At 42.1% G+C, this 24,385-nt stretch overlaps 1 protein-coding gene across 1 annotated transcript in view; it reads left to right on the top strand.

Moving 5' to 3' along the window:
* The window catches only part of LOC138661533 (H-2 class II histocompatibility antigen, E-S beta chain-like), a 194,729-nt gene extending 171,736 nt beyond the window's left edge, over positions 1 to 22,993 (top strand). Inside the window, exons 4-6 of the mRNA XM_069746317.1 lie at positions 15,811 to 15,924; positions 16,014 to 16,046; positions 21,771 to 22,993. Coding sequence (XP_069602418.1) covers positions 15,811 to 15,924; positions 16,014 to 16,046; positions 21,771 to 21,787 — 164 coding nt within the window. The 3' untranslated portion in view covers positions 21,788 to 22,993. The remainder of the gene's footprint in view (positions 1 to 15,810; positions 15,925 to 16,013; positions 16,047 to 21,770) is intronic.
* The last annotated feature ends 1,392 nt before the right edge of the window (positions 22,994 to 24,385 follow it).

Raw genomic sequence — 24,385 nt, 5'->3', positions numbered from 1 at the left:
CTTGTATTGGGCATGCAAGCTGCAGCGGGCCACACGGACACATCTACTTTAAAAACCATACCCCACCACTTTAATGCTGTCCACCAATGTAATAGCAATCTACTACGTGTGAGGGGTATAGCTGCATTGGACATTAATATCAGGGGTGGCAAACTATCACAACACCTTGCCCAATGTGAAGCAAGGTGGATATGGGCATTGCAAACAGTCCATCCCCAAGGTCTAAATGAGAACCTCTCATTTTCCCTTTTCTTATGATACTGCTGTGCAATTTGGAATTTATTGCGGTCACTAGCTTGCCGTAGGGGACACATATATGGTGTCTTAACATGATTTTAATTTAATTTTATATTTTTTAGGTTTCCACTTTCACACATTATGTATGTTGGCCTTACACTGTAATCCATAAGGATTGGGTTGATGTTAACTACCATTTGATGTGGATGTACTACCATTCTGGACGAGACATGAGGAATCTTTATATACAGGATATTCACTCCATGTTGTTGGTGCAACATCTGTATTCTGTTAAAAATATATATAATTGTGCATGTGTATATAATGATATGGATACATACATGTTGCACACTTTATATTTGATGTTCGGCACAATATGGAATAGTGTAGAGTTCATCCCCTGTGAATACTTCAATTCATGATGTGATATTGCAAAAAGGTGAGGCAGAGAGGTATATATTCCATCTACCCTGCTAATTTCCTGTTATACTGTCCCAGTAATGAGATTCCAGATGGTTTCTTTGCCTCAGCAATTTGCTATGAGGCTGTAGTGCTGTCGTGGGCAGTATGCATGCGCGCCTTGTCCCCATCATTCCCGCTGGCCCCCTGTGTCTTTATGCGGCTTTTGGCATCAGGTCACGTGGGGATTACGCATGATGCGGGCGCAGGCTGGCGTCACGGTTGCCGAAGTGACGGATGCGTCACTTCCGGTCCAAGGCAGCGCTACTTCCGGTATGCGCTCACATAAAAAGCCCTGCATATTGGTATGAATCGTGACCCCTGATGAAGGTGCCATCCGAAACGCGCGTCGGGGCGGGCAGGCGGATCCCCTGGGCCACCACTGATGTCATCTGACAGGTAATAGTGCGGATTACACATTAATGAACTTTTTCATCACATTGATCATATACCTCAGCATTATAGCACTTTACTACTTCATGCTGCAGCCATGAGATTAGGCCTCTGACTGAACAGATCATATATGTACTAGTTGGCAGTAATACTGTCTTTGGAGACATGTAAACTTTATTTTAATATCATTTGATAATATATGTTGCTATTATGCAACATTGTCTGTCTATCATGTGCTCCCATACTTGTGATGCAAGCATTTATTATTTAATCTATTTTGCCTGAAATCAGGGTCCACCTGGATATTGCCTGCCCCTAGCGTTTATGTGCGTCTCACAGTCAGTGCAATATCCTCTTTCATTGTGTATTATCTATTAATGAAGTATTTTTTATATTTGCAATCTTTTGAACTTTTTGATCATCAGATCCTCCCCCTTTGTGTTTTGTTTTGGATAAAGTGCGCTCTCTCCTCCTTTTTAGGAGGAAATGGAAATATGGGATTGAGTATTGCGGGGAGAAGTTTTTTGCTGTTTGGGGAGAGGGGGAAAAACACTTATACAATCTACGTCACTCTGATCACTGTTGTTATGGCTTCAGCTGTACTTGGATGAAAGAATGCGGGGCAATATGTACTGAGGAGGGAAAATGTCGGGAAGAATGAGAGTGATGAGTTGGAATGTCAGGGGCTTGGCGTCTGGTGTGAAACGGCAAGCTGTGGTTAAGTTTTTGTGTGATGCCAAGCCGTCAGTGATTTGCTTGCAGGAAACTCACATGGTTAAAGAGAGAACACATTTTCTAGCTAAGAGATGGGTACAGGCGGGATATCATGCCACACATTCAACATATTCTAGGGTGGTCAGTATTCTCATTTGTGCTGGGGAACCTTTTGAGTATCATAGAGTGACTACAGACCAGACGGGTAGATTTGTGTGCCTACTTTGTAAATTGTATGGATCCTTGATGTGGCTGGTGTCAATATATCCCACCACCATACTGTGGGAGACTACTTTACAGAGTTCTAGAGATAATGGATGAAACCCTGGGGTACCATTTCTGATTATGGGTGATTTTAATAACATTCCAGACACACATTGGGACAGGGGCAGGCGGGAGCCGTTGAGACCGGGAGGTAATTCTACACAATTTGGAGGGGTCCTGAAGGAAACTGCTTTGCATGATTTATGGGGGATTTCACATCCTGGTGTATATAAGTATTCCTGTTTCTCGTCCTCCTTTGCATCTTTGTCGAGGATTGACCTGGCATTGGGCAATACTCAGATGTTGGGGAAGTAACATTCATGGCTAGAACGATATCGGATCATTCCCCCATGAGTGTGACACTTGAGGGAGTCGGCTCTTCGCCTGCTGGAGGGTGCATGTTGAGGCTGAATCCGTTCTGGTTACAACTTATTGACCTGGACGGACATATAGTGGGCGATAATAGAGAGTACTTTATAATTAATGCTGGGACGGCGCTGGTTTTGATGGTTTGGGAAGCTATGAAGGCTTATTTTAGAGGGCTCTGCATTAAGGAGATATCCCGGGTAAAAGCAGAAACTGGCAAGAAAGATCAGATGTTGATTAGAGAATTGGAGGAAGCAGAGGAGGCATTAATCAACGATTAGTCCCCAGAGGCACAGGGAAAGTTAAAAGAAGCGCAGACTAGAGTGTGTCAGATGGCAATGAAAGTGTCAGAACGCAAGAGAATGTTTCAAAATGTTAAATATTTTGAGGAGGGGGATAGGGCGAGCCATCTTCTTTCTAGGATAGTGGCAGCACAGAGAGATTCTACACATATAGCTGCACTGAGGGGAAGGGATGGGTATGAACATAGTGGTAGCGGGGCAATTTTGGAGGTGATAATGGAGTAATGGAGTATTATTCAGATCTTTACAAGTCACAGGTGTGGCCAACAGAGGAGGAGATGGATGGTTATTTGGCGGAAATACAGCTCCCCAGACTCTCGGCGGATGACAGGGGCTTCTTGAGGAGCCATTTAATTTGGAGGAACTTGATTCCACACTGGCCTCTATGCCTAATGATAAAGCCCCAGGGGTGGATGGGATCCGGGGAGAGGTATATAACAATATAACAAATATAGAGAGACGCTTCTTCTTGCTTTGCTGGAAATGTATGGTGATGGTTTGGTGGAGGGGGAGCTGCCACGGTCCATGTGAGAGGCAATAATTGTTGTGCTGCCGAAGCAGGGTGAGGATCCGATAGATCCAGCCTCTTATCATCCAATCTCGCTGTTAACGACAGATGTTAAAATCTTGGCTAAGATGTTGGCTAACCGCCTAAATAAAGTAATAACGACAACAATACATAGAGATCAATCCGGGTTTATGCCCAATAGTTCTACAGCACATAACCTCAGGCGATTGTTTCTTAATATGCAGGCAACATCGGATAATGAGGGCCGGAGGGTTGTGGTGTCTCTGGAAGCTGCTAAGGCGTTTGATAGTGTGGAGTGGTGGTATTTGTGGGCGGCCCTGAGGGCTATGGGTTTTGGGAAGAAACTCATAAGTTGGGTGCAGCTGTTAAACGCGTCTCCGAGAGCTTGGGTACGGGTGAATGGCGTGTCTAAGGATTTTCCTTTGTAGAGGGGAACGCGCAGGGGTGCCCTTTGTCTCCTCTGCTGTTTGCGATTGCTATAGAGCCTTTGGCGGCGGCGATACGGAGGGATAGGGACATAAAGGGATATAGATATGAAAGTCGTGATGAGAAGATAGCCCTGTGTTATGATCTGGTGGCCTAGGAACAGCATGAGACGGACTCTGGAGAAGGTGGTCCCTGTACTGACCGCAAACCCTGAACTAGCAGCGCAACTAGAAGTAGCCGTGGGGGGTACCTAACACTCCCTAGACCCCTCGGCACAGCCTAAGATCTAACTATCCCTAAAGACAGAAACAGGAACCTATCTTGCCTCAGAGAAAATCCCCAAAGGATAGATAGCCCCCCACAAATATTGACTGTGAGAGGAGAGGGAAATAACATACGCAGATATGAAATCAGATTTTAGCATAGGAGGCCATACTAGCTAAAAAGAAAGAAAAGAACAGAGTACTATGCGGTCAGTACAAAAACACTAGAAAATGTCCACCGCAGAAAATACGGATCACCACATCTGACTAAAGACATGGGAGGTATATCTGCATCTCCAGAGAAATATCTAGGCTGCAAAAAATCCTTCACAGACTAAGCTGGACAAAACAAAAACATGAAAATGCACAGTACTATAAAGTCCACAGCAGGTGGACAGCAAAAACCAAGCAGGGCTTATCTTAGTAGAAAAGCACAGCAAACTGGAGGGACCAGCAGGGAAGAGAATCCTTCCAGAACAATGGACAACTGGCATTGACTAAAGGATCCTGCAAAGCTATATACCCCAGTCAGTTTTGCAATTAGTAGATGCACCTGTCCACTCCTGCAGTCCAGGCACAATTGCATTGCCCTCTACAACCACCGGAGGGAGCCCAAAAGCTGAATTCACAACAGTACCCCCCCCCCCCCTTTAGGAGGGGTCACCGAACCCTCACCAGAGCCCCCAGGCCGATCAGGATGAGCCCGATGAAAGGCACGAACCAAATCAACGGCATGGACATCAGAGGCAGAAACCCAAGAATTATCCTCCTGGCCATAACCCTTCCACTTGACAAGGTACTGAAGCTTTCGCCTCGAAAAAACGGGAATCCAAAATCTTCTCAACAACATATTCCAACTCCCCATCGACCAACACAGGGGCCGGAGGATCAACAGAGGGAACAGCGGGCTCCACATATTTCCGCAACAAAGATCTATGGAAGACATTATGAATAGCAAAAGAGGCCGGAAGCGCCAGGCGAAAGGACACCGGATTAATAATCTCAGAAATCCTATCAGGACCAATAAATCGAGGCTTAAACTTAGGGGAAGAAACCTTCATAGGAACATGACGGGAAGATAACCAAACCAAATCACCAACCCGAAGCCAGGAACCAACACACCGACGACGGTTAGCAAAACGCTGAGCCTCCTCTTGAGACAGCACCAAATTGTCCACCACATAAGCCCAAATCTGCTGCAACCTGTCGACCACAGAATCCACACCAGGAAGGTCAGAAGGCTCAACCTGCCCAGAAGAAAAACGAGGATGAAAACCAAAATTACAAAAAAAAGGCGAAACCAAAGTAGCCGAACTAGCCCGATTATTAAGGGCAAACTCGGCCAATGGCAAAAAAGCCACCCAATCATCCTGATCAGCAGACACAAAGCATCTCAAATAGGTCTCCAAGGTCTGATTAGTTCGCTCAGTCTGGCCATTTGTCTGAGGATGAAATGCAGAGGAAAAAGACAAATCAATGCCCAGCTTGGCACAAAAGGCCCGCCAAAACCTGGAAACAAACTGGGAACCTCTGTTGGACACAATATTCTCCAGAATACCATGCAAACGCACCACATGCTGAAAAAACAACGGAACCAAATCAGAAAAAGAAGGCAATTTAGGCAATGGTACCAAATGAACCATCTTAGAAAATCGGTCACAGACAACCCAGATAACCGACATTCTTTGGGAAACAGGAAGATCGGAAATAAAATCCATAGAAATATGCGTCCAAGGTCTCTCAGGGACCGGCAATGGCAAAAGCAACCCACTAGTGCGGGAACAGCAAGGCTTAGCACGCGCACAAATCCCACAGGAATGCACAAAAGAACGCACATCCCGTGACAAAGAAGGCCACCAAAAGAAAATCTACTAACCAAATCTCTGGTACCAAAAATCCCAGGATGGCCAGCCAACACAGAACAATGAACCTCAGAAATCACTTTACTAGTCCATCTATCAGGAACAAACAGTTTCCCCACAGGACAGCGGTCCGGCTTATCAGCCTGAAATTCCTGAAGAACCCGTCGCAAATCAGGGGAGATGGCAGAAAGAATCACCCCTTCCTTCAAAATGCCGACCGGCTCAAGAACCCCAGGGGAATCAGGAAAAAAACTCCTAGAGAGGGCATCCGCCTTAACATTCTTAGTACCAGGAATGTACGAGACCACAAAATCAAAACGGGAGAAAAACAGGGACCATCGAGCCTGTCTAGGATTCAGCCGTTTGATTCTTATGATCGGTCAGGACCACAATACGGTGCTTGGCCCCCTCAAGCCAATGTCGCCACTCCTCAAATGCCCACTTCATAGCCAACAACTCCCGATTGCCGACATCATAATTGCGTTCCGCAGGCGAAAACTTCAGAGAAAAGAAGGCACACAGTTTCATCAAGGAACCATTAGAATTCCTCTGAGACAACACGGCCCCTGCCCCAATCAACCTCAACCTGAAATGGAAGAGAAACATCTGGCTGACGCAACACAGGGGCAGAAGTAAATCGGCGTTTAAGCTCCTGAAAGGCAGAAACAGCCGCGGAGGACCAATTCGTCACACTGGAGAAGTTGGCAATGAAACGACGATAAAAATTAGCAAAGCCCAAAAATTTCTGAAGGCTCTTCACAGATGTGGGCTGAATCCAATCATGAATGGCCTGAACCTTAACCGGATCCATTTCTATAGATGAGGGAGAAAAAATGAAACCCAAAAAACCTTCTGCACTCCAAAGAGGCACTTTGACCCCTTCACAAATAAAGCATTATTACGGAGGATCTGAAATACCATCCTGACCTGTTTCACATGAGACTCCCAATCATTGGAAAAAATCAAAATATCATCCAAATATACAACCATGAATTTATCAAGATAACTCCGAAAGATATCATGCATAAAGGATTGGAACACAGATGGGGCATTAGAGAGTCCAAATGGCATCACAAGGTATTCAAAATGGCCTTCGGGCGTATTAAATGCAATTTTCCATTTGTCACCCTGCTTGATACGAATAAGATTATATGCCCCTCGAAGGTCAATCTTAGTAAACCAGCTAGACCCCTTAATCCTAGCAAACAAATCAGTAAGCAAAGGCAAGAGGTATTGAAATTTAACCGTGATCTTATTCAAGAGGAGATAATCAATACAGGGTCTCAAGGAGCCATCCTTCTTGGCAACAAAAAAGAACCCCGCTCCCAACGGTGAAGAAGATGGCCGAATATTCCCTTTCTCCAAAGACTCCTTAATATAGTAACATAGTAACATAGTTAGTAAGGCCAAAAAAAGACATTTGTCCATCCAGTTCAGCCTATATTCCATCATAATAAATCCCCAGATCTACGTCCTTCTACAGAACCTAATAATTGTATGATACAATATTGTTCTGCTCCAGGAAGACATCCAGGCCTCTCTTGAACCCCTCGACTGAGTTCGCCATCACCACCTCCTCAGGCAAGCAATTCCAGATTCTCTCTGCCCTAACAGTAAAGAATCCTCTTCTATGTTGGTGGAAAAACCTTCTCTCCTCCAGACGCAAAGAATGCCCCATTGTGCCCGTCACCTTCCTTGGTATAAACAGATCCTCAGCGAGATATTTGTATTGTCCCCTTATATACTTATATACTTATACATGGTTATTAGAATATAGCTCCGCATGGCGGTATGTTCAGGCACAGACAGGTTGAAAAGTCGGCCCTTAGGGAACTTACAACCTGGAATCAAGTCAATAGCACAATCACAGTCCCTATGTGGTGGAAGGGAACTGGATTTGGGCTCATCGAATACATCCTGGAAGTCAGACAAAAACTCAGGAACTTCAGAAGAGGGGGAAGAGGAAATTGACATCAAAGGAACCTGATCATGAACCCCCTGACAACCCCAACTAGTCACGGACATGGATTTCCAATCTAACACTGGATTATGTACAGTAGCTGCAACCATGGAAAACCCAGCACAATATCATCATGCAAATTATGCAACACCAGAAAACGACAATCTTCCTGATGGACTGGCGCCATGCGCATGGTCAGCTGTGTCCAAAACTGAGGTTTATTTTTAGCCAACGGTGTAGCATCAATGCCCCTCAAAGGAATAGGGTTCTGCAAAGGCTGTAAGGGAAAACCACAACGTCTGGCAAATTCTAAGTCCATCAAGCTCAGAGCAGCGCCTGAATCCACAAATGCCATGACAGAAAATGATGATAATGAGCAGATCAAGGTCACGGATAACAGAAATTTAGGTTGTATAGTACTGATGGCAACAGAACTAGCGATTCTCTTAGTGCGCTTAGGGCAATCAGAAATAACATGAGCAGAATCGCCGCAGTAAAAACACAACCTATTCTGACGCCTTAATGTTTGACGTTCGGCTCTAGACAAAATCCTATCACATTGCATAGGTTCAGTACTCTGCTCAGAGGACACTGCCATATGGTGCACAGCTTTGCGCTCGCGCAGACGCCGATCAATCTGAATGGCCAGAGCCATAGAATCACTCAGACCAGCAGGCGTGGGGAACCCCACCATAACATCTTTAACGGATTCAGAAAGACCCTTTCTGAAAATTGCCGCCAAGGCATCCTCATTCCATTTAGTCAGTACAGACCATTTTCTAAATTTCTGGCAATACAATTCTGCCGCTTCTTGACCTTGACACAGGGCTTACAAGATTTTTTCAGCCTGATCCACAGAATTAGGCTCATCATACAACAAACAGAAAAAATACCACTGGCGCTTACCACTAACGACAGGGGTAAAGTGGAAATGCAGAAGCCGCTGGAGATATAAACAGGCTCTGTGTATACCTGTAAAGGATGAGTAGACTAGAAAAGAATAGAATATAATCTCCGCGCTAACTGCATAAAATGAAGGGTACACCAGACCTAGATAATGTAAAATAAAAAAAATAAAAAAATAGGTATATACAAAATAAACTAGTGTTTCGAAAGCCCTGAATGAGTTGGAATACTCATTCAGGGGATTAAAAGTGGATGGTTGAGAGAGGTTTGTATGAATGTATTCAGATGATATAGGGTTTTGGGTTGTGTATGTAGTATTACGGTGGGATTCACCCTTTTTTAAGAAATATTTTTTTAGGGCTAGGTTGCGTAAAATTTTTTTGAGACTAGTAAGTACTCCTCATTATCCTCAGCACACCATATATAGCCTATAGTCACGTTACTAATACCATTCTATTATTTTTTCAGCATATTGTACATATACTATTCTTTTTCAAGCATTAAAACTCCCATACAGCTGCCCTAACCAGCTTATATTCTATAACAAGTGAGTACATCACATTTTATCCCTTTCTATATATATTTTGTATATACCTTTTTTTTTTTTTCATCATACAACAACCCCAATGCCTGAAAGAACGAATCAACATTAAGCAAAGCAGGATTGCCAGATTCCAGGGAAAATGCCCAATCCTGTGGGTCACCACGCAGCAGAGATATGATGATTCTAACCTGTTGAATAGGATCACCAGAAGACCGGGGTCTTAATGCAAAAAACAGTTTACAGTTATTTTTGAAACTCAAAAATTTGGATCTGTCACCAAAGAATAAATCAGGAGTGGGAATCTTAGGTTCTAAGGCAGAAGTTTGAACAATGAAATCTGAAATACCCTGTACCCTAGCAGCAAGCTGATCCACCCGAGAAACTAACTCCTGAACATTCATGTTAATACTAGACTCCGTAGCCACCCAGAGGTAAAGAGGGAGGAAAATACCAAACAGACTAAAGAAAAAAAAATGGCTCAAAAGCTTTCCGCCCTTCTTCTGAGATGCAATTAACTCATTGTTGGCCAGTTGTACTGTTATGATCTGGTGGCCTAGGAGCAGCATGGGACGGACTCTGGAGAAGGTGGTCCCTGTACTGACCGCAAACCCTGAACTAGCAGCGCAACTAGAAGTAGCCGTGGGGGGTACCTAACACTCCCTAGACCCCTCGGCACAGCCTAAGATCTAACTACCCCTAAAGACAGAAACAGGAACCTTTCTTGCCTCAGAGAAAATCCCCAAAGGATAGATAGCCCCCCACAAATATTGACTGTGAGAGGAGAGGGAAATAACATACGCAGATATGAAATCAGATTTTAGCATAGGAGGCCATACTAGCTAAAAAGAAAGAAAAGAACAGTACTATGCGGTCAGTACAAAAACACTAGAAAATATCCACCGCAGAAAATACGGATCACCACATCTGACTAAAGACATGGGAGGTATATCTGCATCTCCAGAGAAATATCTAGGCTGCAAGAAATCCTTCACAGACTAAGCTGGACAAAACAAAAACATGAAAATGCACAGTACTATAAAGTCCACAGCAGGTGGACAGCAAAAACCAAGCAGGACTTATCTTAGTAGAAAAGCACAGCAAACTGGAGGGACCAGCAGGGAAGAGAATCCTTCCAGAACAATGGACAACTGGCATTGACTAAAGGATCCCGCAAAGCTATATACCCCAGTCAGTTTTGCAATTAGTAGATACACCTGTCCACTCCTGCAGTCCAGGCACAACTGCATTACCCTCTACAACCACCGGAGGGAGCCCAAAAGCTGAATTCACAACAGCCCTGTACGTAGACGATGTACAGTGGGGCAAAAAAGTATTTAGTCAGTCAGCAATAGTGCAAGTTCCACCACTTAAAAAGTCTGTAATTTACATCATAGGTGGACCTCAACTATGGGAGACAAACTGAGAAAAAAAAATCCAGAAAATCACATTGTTTTTTTTATCATTTTATTTGCATATTATGGTGGAAAATAAGTATTTAGTCAGAAACAAACAATCAAGATTTCTGGCTCTCACAGACCTGTAACTTCTTCTTTAAGGCTGTGTTCACACGTTGCGTTTTTTTCACGGTTTTTCCCGATAAAAACGCTATAAAAACGCAAAAAAACCGCATACAATAAGCATCCCATCATTTAGAATGAATTCCGCATGTTTTGTGCACATGATGCGTTTTTTTCCGCAAAAAAAACGCATACCGCACAAAATCCGGACATGCTCTATTTTTTTGCGGATTTCCCACTCCAAAATGCATTGGGAAGTGTCCGGAAAAAACCGCGGCAAAATCGCGGCAAAAACGCATGCGGTTTTCTTGCGGATTTCTTGCAGAAAATGTCCGGAATTCTCAGGAATTTTCTGCAAGAAATCCTGAACGTGTGCACATAGCCTTAGAGTCTTCTCTTTCCTCCACTCATTACCTGTAGTAATGGCACCTGTTTAAACTTGTTATCAGTATAAAAAGACACCTGTGCACACCCTCAAACAGTCTGACTCCAAACTCCACTATGGTGAAGACCAAAGAGCTGTCAAAGGACACCAGAAACAAAATTGTAGCCCTGCACCAGGCTGGGAAGACTGAATCTGCAATAGCCAACCAGCTTGGAGTGAAGAAATCAACAGTGGGAGCAATAATTAGAAAATGGAAGACATAGAAGACCACTGATAATCTCCCTCGATCTGGGGCTCCACGCAAAATCCCACCCCGTGGGGTCAGAATGATCACAAGAACGGTGAGCAAAAATCCCAGAACCACGCGGGGGGACCTAGTGAATGAACTGCAGAGAGCTGGGACCAATGTAACAAGGCCTACCATAAGTGACACACTACGCCTCCATGGACTCAGATCCTGCAGTGCCAGACGTGTCCCACTGCTTAAGCCAGTACATGTCCGGGCCCGTCTGAAGTTTGCTAGAGAGCATTTGGATGATCCAGAAGAGTTTTGGGAGAATGTCCTATGGTCTGATGAAACCAAACTGGAACTGTTTGGTAGAAACACAACTTGTCTTGTTTGGAGGAAAAAGAATACTGAGTTGCATCCATCAAACACCATACCTACTGTAAAGCATGGTGGTGGAAACATCATGCTTTGGGGCTGTTTCTCTGCAAAGGGGCCAGGACGACTGATCCGGGTACATGAAAGAATGAATGGGGCCATGTATCGTGAGATTTTGAGTGCAAACTTCCTTCCATCAGCAAGGGCATTGAAGATGAAACGTGGCTGGGTCTTTCAACATGACAATCATCCAAAGCACACCGCCAGGGCAACGAAGGAGTGGCTTCGTAAGAAGCATTTCAAGGTCCTGGAGTGGCCTAGCCAGTCTCCAGATCTCAACCCTATAGAAAACCTTTGGAGGGAGTTGAAAGTCCGTGTTGCCAAGCGAAAAGCCAAAAGCATCACTGCTCTAGAGGAGATCTGCATGGAGGAATGGGCCAACATACCAACAACAGTGTGTGGCAACCTTGTGAAGACTTACAGAAAACGTTTGACCTCTGTCGTTGCCAACAAAGGATATATTACAAAGTATTGAGATGAAATTTTGTTTCTGACCAAATACTTATTTTCCACCATAATATGCAAATAAAATGACAAAAAAACAGACAATGTGATTTTCTGGATTTTTTTTTCTCAGTTTGTCTCCCATAGTTGAGGTCTACCTATGATGTAAATTACAGACGCCTCTCATCTTTTTAAGTGGTGGAACTTGCACTATTGCTGACTGACTAAATACTTTTTTGCCCCACTGTATTATTTCTGGAAGATGCACAGGAGTCTTTGAGGGTGGCTATGCATAGCATTACTAAATTTGGGGCTCTTTCGGGATTATCTATTAACTGGGACAAGTCTGTGTTGCTCCCCTTGGACGTGGCGGCTCCTTTGACTGTGGATCCTGTGATTCCCTTACGGATGGTTTCTGAGTTTTAAATACTTAGGTATTATAATTTCGGCTAAGATAGAGGACTATGTGCGGCTCATCCTGACTCCTTTGCTTTGGAAATTTCAGCAGATGATTGGGGCTTGGAAGAAACTATACCTGTCGGTGGCAGGTAGAGTCAATCTGATCCAAATTATACTTATGCCTCAGCTTCTCTATATACTGCATAATGCCCCAGTATGTTTGGCACAAAGGAAATTTTATAGAATTAATACTCTATTTAGGGATCTGATTTGGAAGGGTGGACGGGCATGCATCAAATTAGAGCGTCTGCAGAGATCAAAGGACGAGGGTGGTTTTGCGATTCCTATCCCTTGGATATATTATATAGCGTCTCAATGTCAGCATATGGTGGGCTGGGGAGAATCTAACCAAAATACATCAGCTGGGATAATCACTGAATACATAGTGGGAAAGGGTCCATTGTTAGTTAGTTTGGACGCGGGTAGATTTAGATTGAACCCAGGAAAATTCCCACCCATAGTTATGATGGGGAAAGTTTGGCAGAAAATTAAACAATGGAGGGGGTGACAGAATGTACGCAATATGCATCGATTTTGTTTGCCTCTAAGAATGACGGATCTCATGAGATTGCGGGAGGTTTAGTACCTGGAGGCTTATTGGGATTCGGTTCGTGTCTCAGTTGTTCAATGGTGGTGTTATTAAAACGTTTGAAATGCTCAGGAATGAGTTTCCTCTGAGCCAGAAGATGTTTTTCCTGTATCTTCAGCTGAGACATGCCCTAAATCAGGGGTGGGGAACCTCAGGCCCCCAGGGCCATTTACGGCCCTCGATGACCTTTTATCAGGCCCCCGAGCAGATTCTCAGGGACCGCATTCATGGGCAAGGAGCTGTATTTTGATTGCCACCAGCTCATTAATTTCTTCTTGCTCTGTTAACACACACACACAGTGTTCACTACTGAACACTGAAGGGCATGCAATGAAAGATCACATCCTGACACCAGTGCCCGAGTCAGGATGTACTGTGTGGGCGGAGTTTGTACGGCCCCCGAAGGATGGTATAAATATCCAAATTGCCCTTGGCAGAAAAAAGATTCCCCACCCCTGCCCTAAATAAACAAAACAAAGTGTCACTTGTGGTTTTGCAGTCAGATAGTTTGCTGAATCTCATAGGACCTCGGAGGAATTTGAGGGGGGACTTTGATGTACAGGGGCCTGTTGGACACTTTTTTACTGAGACATCCGTTAATGTTGAGGGAAAAATGGAAGGCAGATCTGGGTCCTTTATCGGAGTCTCTGTGGGAGTCCATATTACAATATATTCCCAAGGTTTCTTTAAGTGAGGCTAAAAGGGTGTCACAGCTATATTTATTTATGTTTAGTCTATAGAGTTTACAGGACCCCGTTATGGATGATGAAGGCAGGTCTGAAAGGGCACTCAAAATGTCCAAGATGTTCTGAGGTTGGAGCCGACCTTCTACACATGATGTGGGTCGTGTTCTCGCCTTCAGACCTTTTGGGTTAAAGTGCTCAATCTGATTCAAGAAGTGATGGGGTAAATATTGTGCGTAGCCCACTGACTTGCCTCCTGGGATGTATGGATGATAATGCTACGGATGAATGTGGGAAACTGGCTATTGCAAGATTGCTATATGCTGCTAGGAAGCTTATTGCGATGCATTGGTTAGATGAAAAACCACCAGTCGGAAAAGAGTTTGTGAATAAAATACATTTTATTGTCCTCATGGGAAGGAATATTTACATTAAAAGAGGTCAACATACAAAATTTGAAAATGTGTGGGGCGGATGGATGGATTGTCCAGGTGTGGTGTCTGTTGAGCTATTGCAGAGTAGGTTGGGAGTCTGTTAATTACTAGTGATGGGCGAGTAGCATTGTTGCTCAGGTGATTTTCCAGCCTGAATACATGTGGGAATTCCCTAACAAACAGGCATTCCTCACATGTATTCAGCCTGTCTAGCAGCCGCAAATCATGCAGCTGAGGCGAGTAAAACTAAATCTCCGAGCACACCCAAATACTCGGAGGTCACCTGAGTATACTCGCTCATCACTATTAATTACCGCTGCAGAAATTGTACTTGTACGGCTGAGCTTTTGTAAAGCTGTGTATAAATTTATCAAGAGGAGATGTACTAGTTTGATAATAAAGGATATTGGGATGGGGTTTGGTGGGGAGGGAGAGGGTGGTGGGGTAAGGCTGCTGTCACACTCGCAGTATTTGGTCAGTATTTTACATCAGTATTTGTAGCCAAAACCAGGAGTGGAACAATTAGAGGAAAAGTATAATAGAAACATATGCACCACTTCTGTATTTGTCACCCACTCCTGGTTTTGGCTACAAATACTGATGTAAAATACTGACCAAATACTGATAGTGTGACGGCAGCCTTAAGGGGCTAGTTCATGTTAAATGAAAATGTATCAATCTGCTTTGTAATTTTGGTATCTGTCTGAAGTTTGTGTCAGACTGTATTACATTTTGGATATATGCCTTAATAAAAAGTACTTGATTAAAAAAAATGTACAGTAATTTGCACACACACGGTGCTGATTGTATTTGTCACTGACATCTACAGTGGATACAGAAACTATTCAGACTCCTATAAATTTTTCACTCTTTGTTTCATTGCAGCCATTTAGTAAATTCAAAAAAGTTCATTTTTTTCTCATTATTGTACGCTCTGCACCCCATCTTGACGGGAAAAAACAGACAATCGGAGCATGCTGCGATTTTACGCGCACGCTGAATTACGCCCGAGAAAATAAATGGTGATGTGAGCTGCCCCATAGATTGACACTGGGCCGAGTGCTATTCGATGTTTTCTCGCATAGTACTTGCCCGTAGTGTGACGCCGGCCTAATCAGTATAAATGAAAAATGATAAAGGAAAAATTTCTTCTTTACAAACCTTGTGGTGGTGGGGTCCATTACAGATTATCTTGGCTGGAGGCCTTTACCACCTGCTCTGTACGAAGGTGCCGGGAGCTTCTGATCATATTACATAGATCGGCCCAGACCAGACACGTAGCTGTATTACTGACAGTGAACACGTCAATCTATAACTATATCAGGAATGGTTTATAAAATGGAGAATAGTCCATATTCGGTAACATCGTGCACTGCTCCTCAGTACTGACTGGTCCATTTTATTTTCTAGACCCTGAGTCATCAGATTCAGCTAAAAACAAGATGGCAACCGGGATTGTGGGAATTGTGTTAGGACTGGTATTCTTTATCGTCGGCCTCGTCATCTACATGAGAGGAAGAAAAGGTAATAGCAATTAGTGTAAACATTTATTATAGTAGCTATAATAGAAAGGAATAACAAAAAAACACTTATTATTATTTATTTGTTTTTAGTGCAAGCTTCGTTTCCTGGACATCAGAATGAGCGTAAGTTGTTTTTTTTTTGTTGTTGTTGTTTTTTTTTATGTATTTTCAAATTCCGAAAGTTTTTCTTTCTTATTCTGTGACTTTAAATAAGCTATAATAATCTTATCTGTGTAATGATGAATAGTAGAACGGGAAAATGTTAGGATTGGTCATTAATATCAGCGCAGTGATGGCCTAACCCTATAGTCACCACCGATCAGCTGATACCCGTTGGCGCAGCTGCTGGAGGATCATAGCTCTGTGCGCTGTTTAGTGGCCGTTTTCAGTACTGCAGCTCTGCCGCTATACACTTCAGCTGCAGAACAGCCTCTACACGGTGTACAAAGCTGTGGTGTTCCAGCTCCATAAACAATGTACTTCTGGTGACTTGGGTGCGGGATGTCTAACTCCCAATGGTCTGATATTGATGTTTACAAGATGAGCTTTTGGTGAGTTTTTCACGCTGTGTCAAAAACGCATCATCTTACAGTTCCAGCAACGTAGATACAGTAAAAAGACAAGATCTGGGCGCTCCCACTCTCATACCAAGGTTATAAAAAAAAACAGTTTGATAGTTATTTGCATTAATAAAATATTTAAATCAAGGAATATAAGAGCTTTTGGATATTAAATAAAAATTGCAATAAAAACACAACGCATTTCGGCTATCCAACCTTCATCAGGTGTATGATCCCCCGGACCTATTTATACCCTTCACTAGTTTCACTAGTGTTGGAAGGGGGTGGACTAATTAATAGATTTGCTAATTGGCATATTTCACTTTCCCTATTCACCATCCACCTGTTTGCTAATGTCAGTGGATGGTGATGCATTACCGCACCAGCATCAGTGGACATACTGCAGGAAGACAGAATAGAATTAATCAACAATAGTGATAAATTATCACACATAATGCTGCAAGAGATCTACAATCATAAAACCTGGAATCATCAGCATCAAAGAGACAGAATTTTACAGAGAATGTTCCAGAAAAACAAATGTAATAAAATAAGCATATACTGTACATAATGAAAGAAAACACAACAAAGTGAACATGAATACTTTCTTTACATATTATGATCTAAAGTGTCTGCGACATTAAAAACTCGCCAACGTTCATCGTGTGAACGCAGCCTAAGGGCTCATCCGGGCTGCCTCCGTCACTCAGGAGCGGAGTGTGCGGGTCCATGTATTCCTATGCGGCCGCATGCTCCGATCTGAGTGCCGGCAGCAGCGCCGGGTATTAACATGCGAGACTCATCCGAGTTTCTCGCAGGTGAGTATGAGCCCTTAGGCTTCTACATTCATATGGTTGATGGGGAACCCATGACGTTGGAGAGATTTCTTATGTCAAGATAGACCGCTGTAGAAATGACGTCTCCTGTGGTCTCTGTATGCTGATTATTAGTAACGGTAATATATATGTCTGCTAATATTCCATGGCTGTTAGTGATCTGTATATGGAGCAGTATAGACAGCGCATTTTATTGCTAATCTCAGATACAGTCGTAAATAAAAGTCAGGTATAAATAAATATAAAATGTTGTAAAATTAAAAAATAGCATTAGAAAGAATGAATGAAGTAAAAGAAAGGCATGAAAGCCACAGGATGGGCTCTGATGTTCTCCTAGTGCTTTTAGGGAACTTCGGGGGTCAGTTGGTTGGACTTCCACTGATAAGTTATTGATTGATTATCAAAAATTATTTACATATTAGACGTGACAGCTCATGTTAGACATTTTCTTGAAGATTCATAACCTACTTTATAATGAAACCTTTGAATGACAATCAGAATCTTTCACATTACAGTAGGGATATATTTGAGCTGAGGTCGTAGTTGAGTCAATGCCTGAGACCTCAATACCCCTGTAATGGCGTCCAACACCCTGTAATTACCTCTTCCAACTTCCCCATAAATGTGAACAGAGGAAAACTGATGGAAACATTCAGATTGTTTATAAACAGAATACCACATTCCCCATCAAAGTAATTTACCCCATACAGTACTGTTATAATTCACATATCAGGTTACACTTTCCTTACAGACCTGTAGACCAGTGTTCATCTTTGCCCTTAAAATAGACGACCAATTACTCCTGCCATGTTAGTAACCTGCATCTTCTGTACAATAGGAGGTGGCTGTGATCGGCTGCGGACATCCAGACCGGTCACTTTATCCATTTTATGGCAGCAGTAAAAACTCTTTGGGTAGAGTCACACTTCAGATATTTTTTTAAAACATTTGGTTCCGGAATCCGCACCTAAATACTGCAACAAAGTGCGGGATAATAGAAGTGAATGTGCTTTTAACAAACTGCATTCACTCACAGCATAAAAAAATAAATAAGTTGTAATAATGAGCATGTGGCAAATTTCCAAATCCACAGCAAATCTCTTGTGAAATAAAAGTAAAATCTGCACCAAAGTCGGCAATGAAATTTGCATGTAACACATTATATTAGTAACAAACAAGCTCACCTGCCGGAGGATGGCAGAAAGCCCTCTGTACAAATGTAGGTAGATCCATGCAGAAGTCAGCGCTTGCAGTATTCCATAAAAACTTAGATATATTGGTAAGATTAAAAACATAAGTGGCAAAGAGCAGCAACAAAAAAAGATTAAAACCATTTAAAACCATATACAACAATGGTAGAGAATGGACGCACATCTAATCAGGCATCCAGGTAACTAACATAGTAACATAGTTAGTAAGGCCGAAAAAAGACATTTGTCCATCCAGTTCAGCCTATATTCCATCATAATAAATACCCAGATCTACGTCCTTCTACAGAACCTAATAATTGTATGATACAATATTGTTCTGCTCCAGGAAGACATCCAGGCCTCTCTTGAACCCCTCGACTGAGTTCGCCATCACCACCTCCTCAGGCAAGCAATTCCAGATTCTCACTGCCCTAACAGTAAAGAATCCTCTTCTATGTTGGTGGAAAAACCTTCTCTCCTCCAGACGCAAAGAATGCCCCCTTGTGCCCGTCACCTTCCTTGGTATAAACAGATCCTCAGCGAGATATTTGTATTGTCCCCTTATATACTTATACATGGTTATTAGATCGCCCCTCAGTCGTCTTTTTTCTAGACTAAATAATCCTAATTTCGCTAATCTATCTGGGTATTGTAGTTCTCCCATCCCCTTTATTAATTTTGTTGCCCTCCTTTGTACTCTCTCTAGTTCCATTATATCCTTCCTGAGCACCGGTGCCCAAAACTGGACACAGTACTCCATGTGCGGTCTAACTAGGGATTTGTACAGAGGCAGTATAATGCTCTCATCATGTGTATCCAGACCTCTTTTAATGCACCCCATGATCCTGTTTGCCTTGGCAGCTGCTGCCTGGCACTGGCTGCTCCAGGTAAGTTTATCATTAACTAGGATCCCCAAGTCCTTCTCCCTGTCAGATTTACCCAGTGGTTTCCCGTTCAGTGTGTAATGGTGATATAACCTTACATTTATCATTGTTAAACCTCATCTGCCACCTTTCAGCCCAAGTTTCCAACTTATCCAGATCCATCTGTAGCAGAATACTATCTTCTCTTGTATTAACTGCTTTACATAGTTTTGTATCATCTGCAAATATCGATATTTTACTGTGTAAACCTTCTACCAGATCATTAATGAATATGTTGAAGAGAACAGGTCCCAATACTGACCCCTGCGGTACCCCACTGGTCACAGCGACCCAGTTAGAGACTATACCATTTATAACCACCCTCTGCTTTCTATCACTGAGCCAGTTACTAACCCATTTACACACATTTTCCCCCAGACCAAGCATTCTCATTTTGTGTACCAACCTCTTGTGCGGCACGGTATCAAACGCTTTGGAAAAATCGAGATATACCACGTCCAATGACTCACCGTGGTCCAGCCTATAGCTTACCTCTTCATAAAAACTGATTAGATTGGTTTGACAGGAGCGATTTCTCATAAACCCATGCTGATATGGAGTTAAACAGTTATTCTCATTGAGATAATCCAGAATAACATCCCTCAGAAACCCTTCAAATATTTTACCAACAATAGAGGTTAGACTTACTGGCCTATAATTTCCAGGTTCACTTTTAGAGCCCTTTTTGAATATTGGCACCACATTTGCTATGCGCCAGTCCTGCGGAACAGACCCTGTCGCTATAGAGTCACTAAAAATAAGAAATAATGGTTTATCTATTACATTACTTAGTTCTCTTAGTACTCGTGGGTGTATGCCATCCGGACCCGGAGATTTATCTATTTTAATCTTATTTAGCCGGTTTCGCACCTCTTCTTGGGTTAGATTGGTGACCCTTAATATAGGGTTTTCATTGTTTCTTGGGATTTCACCTAGCATTTCATTTTCCACCGTGAATACCGTGGAGAAGAAGGTGTTTAATATGTTAGCTTTTTCCTCGTCATCTACAACCATTCTTTCCTCACTATTTTTTAAGGGGCCTACATTTTCAGTTTTTATTCTTTTACTATTGATATAGTTGAAGAACAGTTTGGGATTAGTTTTACTCTCCTTAGCAATGTGCTTCTCTGTTTCCTTTTTGGCAGCTTTAATTAGTTTTTTAGATAAAGTATTTTTCTCCCTATAGTTTTTTAGAGCTTCAATGGTGCCATCCTGCTTTAGTAGTGCAAATGCTTTCTTTTTACTGTTAATTGCCTGTCTTACTTCTTTGTTTAGCCACATTGGGTTTTTCCTATTTCTAGTCCTTTTATTCCCACAAGGTATAAACCGCTTACACTGCCTATTTAGGATGTTCTTAAACATTTCCCATTTATTATCTGTATTCTCATTTCTGAGGATATTGTCCCAGTCTACCAGATTAAGGGCATCTCTAAGCTGGTCAAACTTTGCCTTCCTAAAGTTCAGTGTTTTTGTGACTCCCTGACAAGTCCCCCTAGTGAAAGACAGGTGAAACTGCACAATATTGTGGTCGCTATTTCCTAGATGCCCAACCACCTGCAGATTTGTTATTCTGTCAGGTCTATTAGATAGTATTAGGTCTAAAAGTGCTGCTCCTCTGGTTGGATTCTGCACCAATTGTGAAAGATAATTTTTCTTGGTTATTAGCAGAAACCTGTTGCCTTTATGGGTTTCTGACCATTCTCTACCATTCTTGTATATGGTTTTAATAATGTTTTGCTGCTGCTTTTTGCAACTTATGTTTTTAATCTGAACAATAAAGTTATTTTTTATGTGAAATCTGGTGCGGATATTTCAGATGGATTCACATCATAATTTTTTATGTTTGTCCATCTGGACGTAGCCTAGAAAGTGTGATATTTACACAGATCAGAGTTTGAAGGATTCCTTAGTGAATAACTAAGAAGGTAATCTCCGAGATCAGACCCCGGTCCTGCTGCCTAATATATTTACTGACCATTGACCATAGATCATCCCTTTCTACACCTGTACATTATAAAAAAGTGATAGGAAAGCAGAGAATTACACATGACTGCAGCCTTAGACTGTCCGCAGTGTTTCATGTAGTCTGTAACTATATCTGCACATTGTTTTGCATACAAGGCACAAAATATTAGTAGATTATGTAAAACCATTTGCAAAAGGAAAATGTAAAAACAAACTGCGCACGTCCTTCCACTGCACCACGTATTATTCTTATAGGCTTAAATCGTCTTTTCATTTAAGGACATGACAAAGTAATTTCCTTAAATAATTAATAACTTTCCCTTAAACATAGGCTGAAGGGATTATTAATTTTTCTTTTATATTTTTCTTACAGGGTTTTTGTCGCAGTAATCTGGATCATATCTGTTTTATTCAAATCTCAGCTTCTAACTGTTCTGTCTCTAACACAAATAGGAGGATTTACCCGACGTTCACCCCAAGGCTTTTATTAATGTGTAGGGAGCAATAAATGTTCCGTGTATCTCGCTGCTCTGCGATATCTGCAGGTTAAAGGGAATATTTTAATTAAGTACATTTGCTGAAAATATTTGGGTTTTGTGTTTTTGAAATATTTTTTTGACACTTGTTAAAAACATTGGATAAAATAACATTTTAATTTTAATCTTCTTCACCGGAGGTAGAAATGATAAAGATGATGTAGAAAGAGGGGTGTTCACAATGGAAATCGCACCTGCTTCTTCTTGTATCAGTCTAAATAGTCCAATATAGCAGCTCGAAGAGTCCACAGTCAGGAGCGCGAGCAAGAAGAGTTTGGCCCAATGGAGCAGATTTCCATCAGTCGTCCTATAGATGTAGATCTGCGGCAACATGAAGGAGCCGAGTCAGAATGCGCCTCCTGTCCTTCTGCCCCATTAGGAGTAACATTTGTCGCAATTCCCCCTCATTAAGGAGCGCTCCAGGGAAGTCGGATTATTTTCTAAATGTCACCGTCTGTATAAAACCAATAACATGAAGCCACAATCCACCTCCGCGATGCCCGGTCCCAGCTGCTCTCTGCTTTAACACATCGGAAAACGACACAAATGCCTGCTCAGCCGATCACTGGTTACACTGGTGACTGCCTCAGCCGGTGACGGGCCGAGAAGGCTCTTCCTATATGTTGAAGATTTGGCCAGCGAGGATCGGGTGCTGCGGAGGGTAAATATGGAACTTCTTGTTAGTTGCGTGCAGTTTTGCTATTCAGAAAATAACTTTGCTTCCCTGTATCACCCCATTAACTTCGGGTACAAACCCTTTAGAAGCTTTTTATTTTTTCCCTTATCAGTTTTAGGAACATTTGACCATTTTTGTTATCGGGTGTATAGCAGACAACGCTTTTATATATCGGAGAAATGATTAGCAGCATTATATCGGACATCCATAGACTCGCATTGTATTGATTTAGCTTCATATCTGCATTTCTCATCTGTTGTGACTTTCGGCTTTTATTTTTGTTACGTAAGACGGGAGATTTAATGCTTCTTAAATTAAAAGAATATTTCATAAAATGATTTAAAATGTACCTTGCAGAATAAAATAAATGTGGTTCCTAAATAATTGCTTCTTTGTGTCATTATTGCACGGTGTTTAGGCTTTTTACAGTTCATATAAAGAGAAGTCACTATTATAACCTCAATAAAAAGGCCATCAACATGGTGCCCGGATTAAGACATACTAATGGGTACAAGTACACTGATTGTTCACCCACTAGACCACAGGGGTCTCAAATTTGGCCAACTAAATGGGTCGTACGTAGAAAAAAATTCAAGTTATTGGGCCGCATTCATTGAAAACGAAATGTTTCAGTGATACCATTTTTTTCTCTATACAACTTGTTGATTACTTTTTATTCCATTTTGTGTGTATCCATAAAATGAAAAAGCTCCAATTTGCAGTGTTTTTAATCTATTCTTTATGGCGTCCGTTGTACAGGTTGTTGTGCAGTGTTATAGCTTGGGCTGTTCCGGATGCAGTGTACTTTTTTTTTTTGTTCACGTTCATGTTTACATAAAACAACATTTTTAGTGGTGTGAAATATATTTTCTTTCAGTTTCTTTATACTTTATTGTATGCTTTTGTTTTTTTTATTACAAATTTTTTTCATTTTTTCCCCCTTTTTGTTACTTAGTCGCAATATAGAACTTTAAACCTACAATCAGGGGCATACATAGAAATCATGAAGCCGCCATAGCAGAAGTTCTAATTGGGTCCCACCCCCACCCCTAAAAAAAACAAAACTTAATATTCGGCAGGGTCACAGAAGAACATATTTCACAACTTTGCAGCCCTTACAAAGTAATTTTCCTACTATTGAATGCCCTAGATTGCCCTTTCATTGCACCCATAAAGTATGATACCAACAAAGGTGCCCCCAAACACAGTATAATACCCACACAGTGAATTCCTCCACACATATGGTATAATGCTCCGGCGTGATGTCGTGATGAGGAGCCAGACGCCCTCTTACTTGCTGTCCCGAGTATTTCTCAGGAGCTCCGATGCCCTGTGGGACGCAGATGACAGACTCAGGGGCTACATATGGCCCAAGAGCTGTGTATGTTAGACCCCTACACTAGACAATGGGGGTTGAAAATAAAGCACTTCCTGATTCTGTGGTCTTATGGTGGGTCACGTGATGCCTTTCATCCAATCAACAGATATCACTAAGATCATATGATGCTCTTGGGGTCACCACATCCCAAAATCTTGGTCAGAGCTGCCGTGTCTGTTTTGTTCTATACACTAATGCCAAAAACTTACATAAAAATGGGCAATGTATTTATACTGTCACATAGTGTGAGCAGGATCCATGTCAATCCCCAGTGCAGCACAAGCCCCCTAACATTATCTTCAGACACTTTTGTAATAAGATAAGTGGCAAAGATCGTTTATAAATTACTTCCCTCTAAGCGAGTTGCAACCACCATCACAGTATGTATATATATATAT

This window comes from Ranitomeya imitator, chromosome 2, assembly GCF_032444005.1.
Source record: "Ranitomeya imitator isolate aRanImi1 chromosome 2, aRanImi1.pri, whole genome shotgun sequence".
Classification (NCBI taxonomy): domain Eukaryota; kingdom Metazoa; phylum Chordata; class Amphibia; order Anura; family Dendrobatidae; genus Ranitomeya; species Ranitomeya imitator.
Note: the sequence above shows the minus strand (reverse complement) of the source record. Positions and strands in the feature narration are given on the sequence as shown.